The sequence below is a fragment of the Netta rufina genome (genome assembly GCF_964035555.1).
Source record: "Netta rufina genome assembly, chromosome: 9".
Classification (NCBI taxonomy): domain Eukaryota; kingdom Metazoa; phylum Chordata; class Aves; order Anseriformes; family Anatidae; genus Netta; species Netta rufina.
In genome coordinates this window covers 4,902,031-4,915,874 of record NC_140132.1, presented here as the reverse complement: position 1 = coordinate 4,915,874, position 13,844 = coordinate 4,902,031, and the positions used below count along the sequence as shown (strand labels likewise).

The 13,844-nt window shown below is 46.9% G+C and overlaps 1 protein-coding gene across 1 annotated transcript in view; it reads right to left on the bottom strand.

The window, feature by feature from the left end:
• Window positions 1–13,085, bottom strand: part of DOCK10 (dedicator of cytokinesis 10) — a gene marked incomplete at its 5' end in the record, with an annotated part of 150,264 nt that extends 137,179 nt beyond the window's left edge. The window contains one exon of the mRNA XM_084291885.1: window positions 12,971–13,085. Coding sequence (XP_084148011.1) covers window positions 12,971–13,081 — 111 coding nt within the window. The remainder of the gene's footprint in view (window positions 1–12,970) is intronic.
• Between the last annotated feature and the right edge of the window lie 759 nt (window positions 13,086–13,844).

Sequence of the window (13,844 nt, the reverse complement as noted above, 5' to 3'; positions counted from 1 at the left end):
TTCAGCGTTCATTTCTGCCAAAATTTACTCTGACATATAATTAGTGCTCCAATTGGATTCCAGTCAGACATTAATGATCATTTATCGCTTTATATGTAACATGACAATGATTTTGTGGTAACAGACTTGCAGCCAACACAACAGCTCTCACCTTGCTGTCATTCATGCTTTCATCAAGCAGTTCACTAAGGTGGGAACAGTTACATCTAAACAAGGGGATGTACACGCAGCTAAACACACTCTGCCAAGCATAAGGTCAGGCCTGGCTACAACCACTCAGTCCTTCTCTTGACGTAGTGACACTGAATTCAACCAGATTACTCTTCACAAAGATCAGCTGGCAGCTGACTGAGGGCAGGCGCTGGGTGGAGTTGGAAAACGCAGCACATGGAGCGATGTGCTGGGGCACAGCATCTGCACGGGCGTATCGGCAGATCTCACCCTCCAAGGCAGCACCTCCTGGCTTTCAAAGCTCACAGATCAGCCCCTGATCTGAGGGAAAAACAACACAGAAGTTCAAATACCATCCATGAAGGACTGCTAGGCCCTGAGGAAAGGCAGTGCCCTAATCAACTGAAGGCATCCTGCCTATGAGACACAAGAATCAGGCATGGTGAGAGGATAAGGCTTACGATAAAGAGATTCGCCTCTGTCTTGTTTCTTCTGCTACCCCTGGGTTGGGGATAGCGCTTGCTTGGCATTTCAAGAGACCAAAGTACCAATCACCTTATGAAAGTGATGGAGAAGGGGGGCCTGTCACCTTATTCCACATGTAGATAGATGTATGTATCTCTTCTGTGGGACGCACGTCCTCCAGGCACACTACAGCTAGAGAAACCCAGCATCTACCTATGAGAAACAAGTGCTGAAACAAGCTCTATCCTGATCCAGAAGAGCACCAATCTGAGCCCATACTTCACAGGTAAACTGATCCCCACTTCCCAGCTCAACTATGCAGATAGAAGTCTATGTATTTGCATTGGAAAGATGCTCCAGTGGGACCAAAAAACTAATGGAAAATTCTGTATTAAAAACAAAACAAAAAAAAAAAAAAAAAAAAGTCCACACAATCTATTTAAAACAACAGAAGATATTTAAATCTGGCTGTTTTTGGCATTGTCTTTTATTCTTTTCATTGTTATAGCCATACCACTGTAGCAGCAAACACCGATGCCCCAGCAGGGTTAGTATTTATGAGAAAGTAACAGAACATCAAACAGAAGAGGAAATAGTGAGTGTTTCCTGCCAAGCTGTCTAAAAACAGTCATACTGTCAGCACTTACACTTCACTAGTTTTCATTTCTGTTATCTTACAGACAAAAAAAGTCTGCTAAGCTGAGCCCGTGATAGTACCAACTAGAAAGTATTATTCCTCTCCAGTCACAGTTCACTTTGTTATTTTTGCACCCTCAAGACTGAAAATATTTCAAAAAAATTCTTGGTTAGTAAATGACAGCAGGACTTGTTTGGCATATTGGCTACAGGGAAAAACAACCTGGAGCTCTGACACAGACAAAAAGAACCTGCCCATCACCATTTTGCCACCTTATTTGTGCCCTATAAATTCTAGCTGCAGTTAATTAAATGAAACAGTAAGCTGCCTATTGCTTCCGTGTAGTTTTCTTCAAGAACAGAAAACGTCTTCATAAACAAGAACGAGAGGAGAACGGTATGACAACGTGTTAGGCTTTCAGTAGTATAGGCACCAATCTCAGTGTGGTTCCCCACAAAGCCCATTATTGAAAAAAAATGTTTGGTGACAATTCTTTGGTTATTTTCTTCTTTTAGGAAGTGGCACACACTCCAAAACATACCAAATATACCCTCACCCCCTCCAAAGGGCAGCAAAGAATCACAGGCAAACACTCAGATGCCCAGGCAGCTCTGGATACTGGTGAGCAGAGGACTCACCCTCAATAGCCACAACTAAAAGGTGAAGAAAAAACAATGATCTTCTCATCCGTAAATATTCCCAGTTAGTATCATCTACCTACGTTCAGCAGCATTATATGAAAATGCCTCTAGCTTCACTGTTTTAAGCCTCCAAGCAAATAAAAGGAAGGGAAGTGGGGAAAAGAAAAAGAAAGAAAAAAAAAGAGGGTGCATGGGGGAGGAAACACGTGAGGGGGAAGATCTGGATTTCTTTTAACTTCTTTAGTTTTAATTCCTGTAATTCTCGTAGTTTGATCTATTAATAACCACATATACAAGGACTTCTTGTTTTTTTAAAGGTCTCATCATTTTAACTGTCAGCAGCCAGTTGATACACAGGCTTTTGTGCAACCACAGCTGTTTTACCAGAGCAAAACGGCAAGCCCAAAGTTAGTGCTTTTTGTTGGAAATGACCCTTCTCTCCCTCCCAGCCCCAGTGCATGCCTGCCTTCCCCTCTGCACAGGTGATGCTCATCAGAAGTGATGCAAACCACACCAGATTGATTCAAGAGGGGCTGAGTGTCACTGCGTGCTCCTCTGCGGTGGCTGTGCCATCAGGGACTTTGGGGAATCCCCTCCACCCCCCTAAACCTGTGCATGCCACATTACTCCAAGGAAACAGATGGTAGCCCTGGCAGCCACCTATTTGCTTAATTGGTTTAAATATTTTTAAAATAGACTTGATACAGATGCATTTAGACATTTCACCGTATACACAATCATCTGTAAATACTGCGTAAGCACTGAACGGGGATCCACTGGTACAGAAATGCTTTAAGGGAACAGACATCTGACAGATTCTTCTTTGAAAGAGGAGTCACTACCTTTTATTTAAATGATCTTTTATCTAGCAAACAGTTGTTCCAATAGCAATCATGTCTATAAACCCATTTGTGTGATGTAAAATTTTATACAAAAGCTAAGAGGGAGACTTGCTACAGAACCCAAAGGCTTCATGTGGACCATATGGGGGTGAGAGAGGCACGGCTACAGCAGCATAGCACTGGAGAGCCGCTCAGTGAAGAGAAGAAGAGAGATTATTGGTTTGAGGAACAGGGACACAGAGTTCCTGGAAGAAGTGGGTTTTAAGATGGCATGGATGGCAATAGGGTGCCCAACACACAACCGACATACTGTTCCCTGCACACAGGGAGGCATTAGTGGGGGCTTGGAGATGAGTGGGAGAGACACAGCAACAAGGACTGAGGACTGGAAGGAGCAAGGGCAGCAAAGCAGGGAGTAGGAAGATACAAGAATAAAGAATTGAGGGCAAGACAATGATTAAGTGCGGCATAAAGGCCGTGTCGAGTAAGCTTGTAGGGTTCGCACTGCAGGAACGTGAAGAAAAAGGCAGATAAATTTCATGCCAATGCATGGCAATTGGTGTCCTCCTGTCCTGCCACTCACAGTGCTCCCTGCCACATAAGTTACAAGTAACTTCCACCCCAAACTGCCCTGCAAACAGTTACCCCTGCTGGTGGAAGGATACAAAGAAGCCAAAAAGGATTTTTGTACCACCTTGGCTACATGGTTGAAGTAAATAAGTATCAGGAAGCTTCTGAGATATGCACCCATGGAAGAGGTAAATCTACCTAGATTGAAACTTCTTTTTTAGTATAAATTACAGACTTCTAATGCTGCTGCTGTACCACAAGCTATTATTCAACTAGGAAAGAGGGTAAGCTAAATTTCTGCTCATGTATTTCCTTCATCTCAGTTTGATAAGTTCCCCTAACCAGCCTCAGAAACAGCTCTTGTTAATTCTGGTGGGGCTACGAGGATAAATTCATGCAGCAATTCTACATAACATCCTATGACTTAATTTCAACCTGTGCTAGCCGTGCAGCCAGCTAATGAAATGGTGTCAGCAGAACAGAAGCACCACACAGTGACACAGCTTAATGAGACAAACAGCTGTTACTGATGTAAAAGGTGACCATGTAAAAGGGAGGTGTGAGCTCTGAAACAGGCAGATGCATTTTAGTAACTAATTTTCAAACAAGAGCTACATACGACACTTCACTTCTGTTTTGTTACTGCAACTGCTCTTTGTTTGCTTGTTTGTTTGTTTGCTTGTTTGGTAGAAATCCACCTGCTACACACGAATGGAAGGAAAAAAAGTGTTCCTATACAGTGGCAATGGGGACACGATAGCTCAGCACGTTTTATTATGCACTGCAAGTGTGTGAACACAAAAGACACGGACCACATGGTATTCTGGAATAAATACCAAAGTCTGCTCAACACTGCTTTTAACACTTACTCATCACTCCCTTTCTCCCTGCAGGGGGAATCACCAAGCCAGAGGTGGGGCCCAGGACTTGCTTGCCCAAGGACTCTGTCTGTCCATGTGCCGTTGCTCTGTACCATGCTCTTCCCTGTTTCTCTCAGCCCAGTTGAAGTCTGAAGGCATGAACCAGCTCCTCTGGCCCCTGAACTGCTTTGGAGACTTGAGACCACTCTGAGGCTGTTCTAAGAGAAGAGCTGCAGGTGTTTGCCAGCAGTATTCCTGTAACACGTTCACCAATTTCTTTGGTAGAAAGAAAAAAATATATATTTTTTAAGAAGGCCAGGAGAAAGTCTGCACATTTCTATCTTCAGAAGAGACTGATATTGCTACAAACACCTCACGTTAATACATGTCCTGCCAAATGCAATGGAGGCATTCCTAACAACAGGCATCAAGCCCAGCACGTGCCTTGGTACTTGCACAGCAATGTGAAGAGCTCCTTCACGGGACAGCCTCCAGAGATGACGTTATTTAAATCAACATGGTCCAACCAACAACCCCCGGACTGATTTCAGCCCAATGCTTTCACTCTAAAAGACTCAACATGCTCCAAATACTTTCTCCTGTCCTGCTCACATTCTGGGAAGGAGTGCTGTGTTTGCTTCCAAAGGGCAGAGAAGGGAGCTTTGGAGACCTGTCCTCCTCCCCTTCCCCAGTCTGCACCTCCACCGCATGCAGTCTCAGGCACAAGCAGCCTTTCCTTTCCTTGTTCTGCTGCCTTTTGGGCTTGGCCTCTCCCCTGGGGCCACCAGAGGGCCAAGAGGGCAGGAAGGCAGGGGCTGGGGAGAGGAAGAGGAGGCAGCACAACAAGAATCTCACAGCAGAAGGGGATGGAAGAAATTGTTTCAGGGTTAGAAGCCACTGGGGTCAGGAGATACCCCGGTGGTTCTCCCCCACCTTTGTGCCACTTCTCTTCCCCACAGCGGAGACAATCTGCTGAAAAATCCAACATAAACTTGAGACAACGAGAAGGGAGAGGACCTGGGGCAGGCTGTAGGCAGAGATAATGGCTGACAGGCAGGAGCAGGGGATTGCAAGAAATGGAGAGGTGCAGGGGCAGCGGGTTGGTACCCAGCATGGCTGGGACAGCAGCCCCAGGAAGGTTGCGCTGTGCTGCAGGGCTTGGCGACACCAACCCTGATGCCTGCCCTGCGGTAACCCTCGGCACAGAGCGAGTGTAGGAAACAGAGCAGGGGAGAGGAAAGTAAGAGCAATTAATCCTAATGTTGAGAAGAAATGCAAAGACAGTGGTAGAGGTGTTACAGGAAGACTTGTGGCAAACACCTGCAGCTGTAAAGGATTCCTCTCTAACTCCCATAAAAGACAAAGGCCTGGGTTGAACTCCAGGTGAAATGTTCTTTGGAAGTCAGAGGAATCCCTGGGGCATTGGTAGGAGCTGAAATCCTACAAGGGTTGCAGACCTCCTCAGACTCTCCCAGAGCCTGGCCAAACCTCAGATCGAAGAAGGGTCTCACACTTGAGAAGTCTGTTTTCTTCAACCTGTGCCAAGCTCTCCCCCCAAAAAAAAACAAACACACAGAAGACCTAGAATAAAGACCACTGAGGAACTTGCATTGAGACACAGACACTTTAAAAAAGTAAATGGCATTGTCTGTGCAGAGCCATTGCGCTCACCACATGGCGAGCCTCTAGCTCAGCATGAGGAGAGGCGCAGGCACAGGCTTTATGAAACACCTGAGCAGCCAGAACTTCATTCTTGCCGGTAAATAAGAAGAACTCATTAAAAGCAGCTGACATACATCAGCTTACTCAAAGAAGCAAAAGCTAGCAGAAAACATACATGGATAAAAAATGTATTTAAATGTCAGCTTAAAAGAAAATAATAATCAAATTATATTAACAGAAACCACAGATGAAGTTTACTTTTTTTCTATGCTAACCATGCTTAGCCATTGCAGTTTCAGAGAGATGTTTCTATACTACTCTCGTTCATAAATAATGACACTCAAAGAAAGTATTTTTTTCCCCTTTATTGTATCCAGCTCGGGTGCATTCATTACATTACATTATATCTACATCATTTAATTTAGGTCAACATGTCAAAGTAACCTAGAATCATGTTTGCCTCAAGTCAGCTGAAGTTACTCTCAAAGATGAAAAGCAAACAAGCCAATTTCAGACTCAACAACACAATTGCCTTGTACTTCCCCCACACAACATGAATCCAGACGTGGAGAACCACGCTCAGCATTAAGACAATCACTACGAAGCTGACAGCTTGCTAAATAAACACAATACCAACCACACAACAGCCAGAGTGTGAAGGAAATCTTGTAAAAAGCTAAGTGCTAATTAAAATTGAATCAATTGGTAACTCAAAATGTAATAGGGTGTAATGTTTTCTTCAATTCTTTGGGAATTTTGATTCGAGGCTGCAGGGATAAGACATGGTTCCACAGAGGCAGCGCAGACCCCTGTTGTGCTGAGGCATCCAGGCCCATTTCCCTGTAATTACCTGAGATCCTGATGGTGGTAGCTACAGTCCCCACTGCTGAGCTGGCCACACAGGACAAACCCCCACATCCCAGAAACATCTCCAGGTTTCCTCATGTGTCGTGTTTTTCTACAAGCCCAAAGGCCATCTACATTCTGCCACCTGACATTCCAAACCACCCAGCGTTCGGGTTCCAGCTGCTAGCAACCTTACAGTACCCAAGCCAGGGGGCTTTTTGTGGATACTAACCCCTGAGAGCAAGCTGGGGAGGTGAGGCTGGGCAGCCCCATCCCCAGCTCTCTGTGGGAACTCCCTCCTGTGTTTGTAAGGCACCTTGCAAGACATGAAAACAAAGAGCCAGCGTGTATGTATCATCAGAAAAAAAAATGGTACCAGAGATAAGAAGGAGCCTACTAAAAATCTATGTAACCTATGTGTTTAGGTTTTAATTACATACCAATGACAGAGGGGGAACAAAATAAGACTACTGTACTGTGAGACCAATCTAAAAAACAAGGAAGTGGAGAAAGGTAAAAACAAACAAGCCTCCTGAGTTTCTCCTGTAAGAGAAAGGCTCTCTGAGGCTTCACTGACACACCTGAGCAGTTCGCACTAGCACAGCTTGCTGCCCTTGTTACAGTGCAGCTCAGAGCCTGGTGGTGTTCTGCTCTGAAAGGGACAAACCGACGAGAAGCACATAGAGAGCGAGCAGCTCTTGGTTCTCTTACATTTTAGAGGAGAGGGGAAAATTGCCTGGGTCAGCAATGAGAGCAGGGGGCAGACTGCAGAGCAGCTGTAAGTCAGGCAAGCGATTTGGCTGAGCGTGGCAGGGCAGCCCATGGCAGCAATGAACTTGGAGACCGTTGTTCTGAGGCTCACTGTATGCTCACTGTGAGATCTTGGGCAGTTATCTTTTTGTTTTCTTCTTCTTATCAGCAAAACCAGAATAAAGTCAGCATAACGTAAGAAAATGCAGGCAGTATAAAGCAGACAAAAAAAAAAATATATCATCCAGCTTCAGAGAAATACTGTTGATTTTTGCAAAACGTAGGCAATCCTGAACTGGCAAGTGCATACTGTTGTAAGACTTTGTTATTTGTGTAATAATCACACCCATGTCACTGCTGCACAGCCTTTTGACCTTGTGCTAGCAAAGTTACAAACATGTTTTGACTTCTGGAAGTGACATATGCACCACAGAACTGCCTGCTAAAAGCCACAACACTAAACCTCTTCTCTGCCCAGCCATTCTCCAAACCCAATACAAGGCTCAGTTTTCCAGATTCTCCCTCTCTGGAAACTGCCGTTCCTCTTCCCTTCTCCAGACCCCTTATTTAACCTTGTAAGCAGGGGGAAAAAGTTAATGCGGCTTCTATAAACTGAGATCATGTTGAGTTACTCAAGCTGACTCACTTCCCATCAATTCAAAACAAAGCATTATTCAAGTGACAGATTCAAGACAACAGCAAAGACTACATTTAAACCAAAGCGTTTAAATACACTCCCTGTGTATTTCATATTAAGGGTTCATTTGCACGAGTTATTCACCAACCTGACGAATCTTTCTTGCAGATCTCTTCATTTCTTTCCTCCGTTTCATTGTCTTCTTCAGCCTCTCTTTCCCCACAAAGTCTTTCCTCTTTTCCCCCATTTTCTCCAGTGCTTGTGAACTCTTTCTAGACCATTTTCTTCCTTTTTCTCCTCCACCCTCTCTGTGGCTTTCTTCCCTTATCTCTCTTTCTTCATCTGTGCGTCAGTTTGATCCCCAGTACAAGCCTCAAATGAAGTTCCTAGAATTACTCAGGAGAAGAAATTGGCCCCTTTGTCTGCCTGCAGAGGAGGGAGCCTAGCAGCTGGAGAATGTGCAAACAGTACATTCTTGTCTGTGCCCTTTGCTTGCTTTGCTCTTACATCTGGGCTCCAGCAGCCAGCTGAAAATGATCAGATCCTCGTCAGGTCCACACCACTGCAGGTGTCCTTGGGATACCCCAGCTGAAGAACAGCTATGATATCATTTGAAATCACTCATCAGACACAAAGACTTAAAAAAAAAAAAAAAAAAAAATGCTGATTAAGGAAATTACTTATAATGTTGGGTTTTGTCTTTGAAGATGTAGGGGATATTAAAGATAAGTTTTGGAATGCATACTCATGAGCAAGTTTCACAGGTAAAATACAAATATAAAAAAAGTTTTTTAAAACTTCATTATAGTTGCTAACATCCTAAACATACCTGAAAAGTTGTCTGTCCTGAAGAGACGATGACAACTCAAACACAGAGACTTCAACAGCATAATCTTCCCAGGCCTAGACTGCAGATAACATTCCCTTCTGCCTGTGCAATGAATAAGCTCTTTCCTCAACCACAAAAATGGGGATGAGGCTTTCACTCTGTGCATGTTTTTAGGATTATTTCACCAGGCTGTCACCTCAGCTTTAACCAAAGAGAAAAAGGAAAAAAAGAACAAGCTAATACATTAAGAAGCCTACAGAGGGATAGACAACCATCTAGTAGATGGCGTGTGAAGCCCAGGCATGGACACGTATGTATAAACGCATACAGCCTATTTATCTGTAACAGCATGGTACGTTCACTGTCTGTATAAATGCCTTACTTCAGTTCACACTGGACAAACAGTAGACATCAGAATATCCTCAGAAGAAAGGAGCCTTTCACAGCCCAGTTTTCAAAGTACTTCTGTCCTTGGAATAGCTCAGCTAACACTGTACCTTCTAAACAAACGAAGTTTTCACTGGGGAGGCAATTTCATTCATTGGCCTGATTTTGAACGTGGAAGTCTAACCCGAGCGCGGCTGCGTGATGAGAAAAGGCCACGCAGCCGGGCCCAGCGGGGGTAAGGATGGTCAAAGCTCTGTTGTTGTTGTCACCCTGGGTACCAAAGCAATGGGTGTTCTCTGTGAGCCTGCAAGCAATGCAGATTACTCTTCCTTGGAGACTGCCATGCTGCTAAAATCACCATAAAACAAAACAGATAAAGTCACAAACACTTCGTTACCTACCTTCAGAATTAAAAATCATCTCTAAAACTAAAAATACAGAGCTACAATGCAAAGGGAGCCTTTATTACTTGTGAAGAACACACAACATAAAACACACATTGGAAATAATTGGAACCTGCTCTTTCAAGAAGGAATTGCACCGCCCTCAGGTAAGATAAAGACCCTTCCCCCCTTAAAAAAAATAATAATAAATAAATAAAAAGGGAAGTCTGTGTAATCCAGATTCCAGTCAAGAAAGACAGCCAGTGTAGGGTCACTGGACACCACAACTTTCTCCACTTGGCTGCAGCATGACGGAAAGAAACCTCTGCCAAAAAAAAGACACATGGAGCAGCAGCCCAATTCCAGCCTGCTATTAACTTGGTAAACTGCAGAAGAGAGACAAGGAGCAAGACCCCCCACAGGCCTTTTATGAAAGCAGTGTCACAATACTTTATGTAAAGGATGAGCGCTGCAGCCAGCAGTACTTAGCCAAATTAATTGTGACCTGGAAATATCGATATAGTGCAAATTTTCATAATAACTAAGTGGCTAGCAATGGGATTTCAAGAAGCAGAGTGGCCCACCCCTATTCTGAAAACTTGCAGAGAAACCTCGCTGCAGTTGCAGGCAAACGAAACAACAGACACTAGTTTCCCTTTCTTGCGCACAGCTAGTCAGCTTCCTAGGAACTGAGCGTTCACACTGCAGATTTCTAACAAAGCTTTTCTGTTAGGACATAGACAGAATTTTGTGACAAAGCTTCAAAACACACTAAATTATTTACCTTCTTTTAGATGGTGCTGATCAATTTCACTGACTAGTTTTTGTAAATTGCCCTCTCCAAAAGAACAAATTAGTTAACAGGAAATAACTGGGCAATTATTGAAGCCACCTGAAGTGCTACCACACACCATTAACACCTGACAGTAGCACCCCCTTGCATTTGCTGAAGACTCCGTAATTAACGTAGGATGTCTTACCTGTGTTGAAATGCTGCAGCTACTGCACTGCCAATAAGATATATAACTATATACTTATAATATACATAAAGTATAAAAATATATGTATTTCCCACTCAACCTCTGTTTCCACTTTATATCTTTCATAGCGTTAAAAAGTTACTTACCCCATCCCCTTGATTACTCTGTCGCTTTTTTTTTTGTATTTACAAACAGAATTTTGAGCTGAATACTTGCAACATCTTGCAACATTTTTTCTATGTTAAGCAAATAAATATGAACAAAATGAAGGGAAAGCACACAGCAGAAGAAGTGATGTATTTGAGGGCAGCAAGGAACTGACAGACAAAACTCGCTATTCCACTGTTCCCTGGGAGTTAACACCAACAGGCATTTGCTCCCTGGGCTCCCACCAAATTGCTAAGACATGAGGGATCCCTGCTGCAGGGGCTGTTACAAATTGGGCTGACAGAGGCCCAGCTGGAACTTCGTACAGGACAGACACAAAAGCAGTACCAGAAAGCTCAGTTCATCCACCTTTCCACTTTCCCTCCTTTGTAGCAGCCAGTTATTTACAGGCCCTTGACTGCTGCAGCAGCGACCTGCAGGATGCTCCAACACAAGATTTACAATGCCAGGTTTGGCACAACTGGATCATGAGGTGCTGAAACACACAGAACAAGATGCAAGGGGTGCCAGCACGCCCCATGGAACACAGCAGGTTTTTCTCTTCTACAGGAATATTTGCTTCTGGTACAAAAAAAAACAAAAACAAACAAATGAACAAAAAAAAAAACAACCACACCACAACCAACAAAAAACCACCAGTGCCAGTCCAGCCAGAGCACTGAGGTCCTGTGGCGCTTTTCTACAAGAGCAATGTGGCATCCTTATGCCTGCAGCACCGGCAGGGCACCAGGACAGGGTCGTCCCCACAGGTGATGACTGGAGAGACCCGTGGGGATGACAGCACCGCCCAGCTCTGAGCCTCGTAGCTCTGCAGGGCTGGCACAGCAGCAAGGGGCCTTCTGCCCGCTGGCTAAGGCATGACGGCTAATTCATCTTGTTCTGCCTTCGTGTAGCTAGAGGAGACTTCATCTGGAGGATTGGAGCATTGTACCCCAGCAGGAGTCCTCAGCATGAGGAACTATACGGAAATTTGGCTTTCACGAGCAACACTACTGGCAATCCCAAGAAGTACAGTAGAAAGATGGTAACTTCATTAAGTTTCTCAGAGACATACGTAGTCAACACAGCAAGCAACCAAGGCTTCAGAACCGTTGTGCCTGCTGGGGGATAAAACGTAACATCTGGAAGCCCCTCGGTGCCCCCGCTGAGCAGCATAACTGAAACCAGAGTCTGGCCTGGCGTCTTCCAATCTGAACCTCGGTATCTATAAAGGACCATCTCTGCAGACCTGCCTGCGTTTGCCTTCGAAACCAAACCCAAAGCCCTGATGAAATCCTGCAGCAACATGTTTCGTCACGGGGCAGGAAGTCAGACGCGCAGAAGTGACAGATTCTGCTCGCTGCCCTGCAACTGAAGGCTGGATGTTTTACAGAGAGGTGGAACAAAATACAACTCAAGCGCACGAGCAGTAATTAAATGCTATGTTCTTCAGTTATCAGCTTAAGATCTGTTAGCAACAACTGGAAAACAATTAAACAAAACCCCAGTTCCCTCCTCAAGGGATCCAGACCATCAAATTCAGATGTGCTCCATCAATCTCCTTCTCAGTTTTTCTCGTATTCTTGCAGCAGAGAGAGAGCAGAGCAAGAAGTTCTTCTAACAGAACTTCATCTCTAGGGCTTTAAGTTGCCATTAGACAGTGCGGTCGCTCAGCTGCTGTACGGACTTTAACACACGCCCGTAGGGGACCACGACCCAGCACAGAGCCTGGGCAGCGCCCAAACCAGCCGCGATGGTTTGGGGAGCATTTCCACAGAGCCTTTAGAGACCAGGAAGCCTCTACCGAGCTGCCACGGGTCGGGAGCTCGGGAACGCTTCACGGAGACCTCCAGGGCTGGCTGCAAATCCGGCGAGGCACAGAGCGCGACTCGGCGCTGGGACAGCACGAAGCGCGGGGCGATGCGGCCCCATGCGGGGAACAAACCCCTCGCTTCCTCGCCGGGGAAGGAGCCCCTCGGCTCCCCCAGCCCGCAGCTTTCCAAGCCCGGAGGGAGCGCGTTATCAGACCGCCGCCCGAGCGAGCGGAGAGGCAGACGGCGCTCCCCGTGCGCCCAGCCCAGCCCCGCACCGCCGGTGCCAGGCTCCCTGCTGGGGGCACGGCAGCCGCCCGGGACCCCCTCCCCGACCCCTCTCGCCGCTCACCCGCTGCTGGAGGCGGCCGCTGGCGGCGGTGGCCGCGCTGTGCCGCAGCTCCGCCGCCTGCCCCGGCCGCAGCAGGCTCCGCGTGAAGCGCCTCGTCCTCTCGCCGGCCATGGGCACCGGCAGGCGGGCGGGCGGGCGCCCCTCGCTCCGGCCGCTCGTCAGGAAGCGGAACTGGGCTCCTTGCCCCCGCCGCCGCCGCCCGAGCCCGAGCCCGAGCCCGCTCCTCCCCGGGCCATGCGCAGCGCGGCGGCCCCGCGCCCGGAGCCCTGAGGGGCGGCCGCGGCTCGTCCCGCCCGCTGAGGCGCTGAGGCGCGGGGCCGCTGCCGCCGCCTCCCTCACGGCGCTGCCCCGCGGCCGCCCCGCGGGCTCAGCCCGGGCACCGCGGGTCCCGGGTGCCCGCTCGGCGCTGGGCATCGTCCGGTCCTTCCCCCGGCACTGACACGCTTACAGGGAGGCATGTTAGCCCACAGAAATCACAGCCTGTGTTGGCAGGAATGCTGCCTGACGCCTGAACGTGCGGCTGTGGTGCGAAGAGCAGGGGGTATTTAGAGTTTCTGTGTCTGAGTTTCCTCACACAAGGGCACTGAAACTCCGCTCCTCGTGCAGAACTGCCATCACCTGGCTGCGCCGGGAGGCGTAGGACAGGAGGCACCCGAGTGACTACACAGCTGAGCATACGGTGATCTGCCTAAGACAGAAATGAAGTAAAACCTGGGTGACTTCAGCTGTAAACCCTAAGTGTAAGGGAAATGTGGAGACTGAAAGGCGCTGTGGCACAGAAGGCAGCAGGGCTGGTTAGCAGGGCTGACTGCTGGCCCGGAGGAAGGCATGGTCTCTGTTCTGGGCTGGGTGGCTTTAAATCACAGCAGGCACC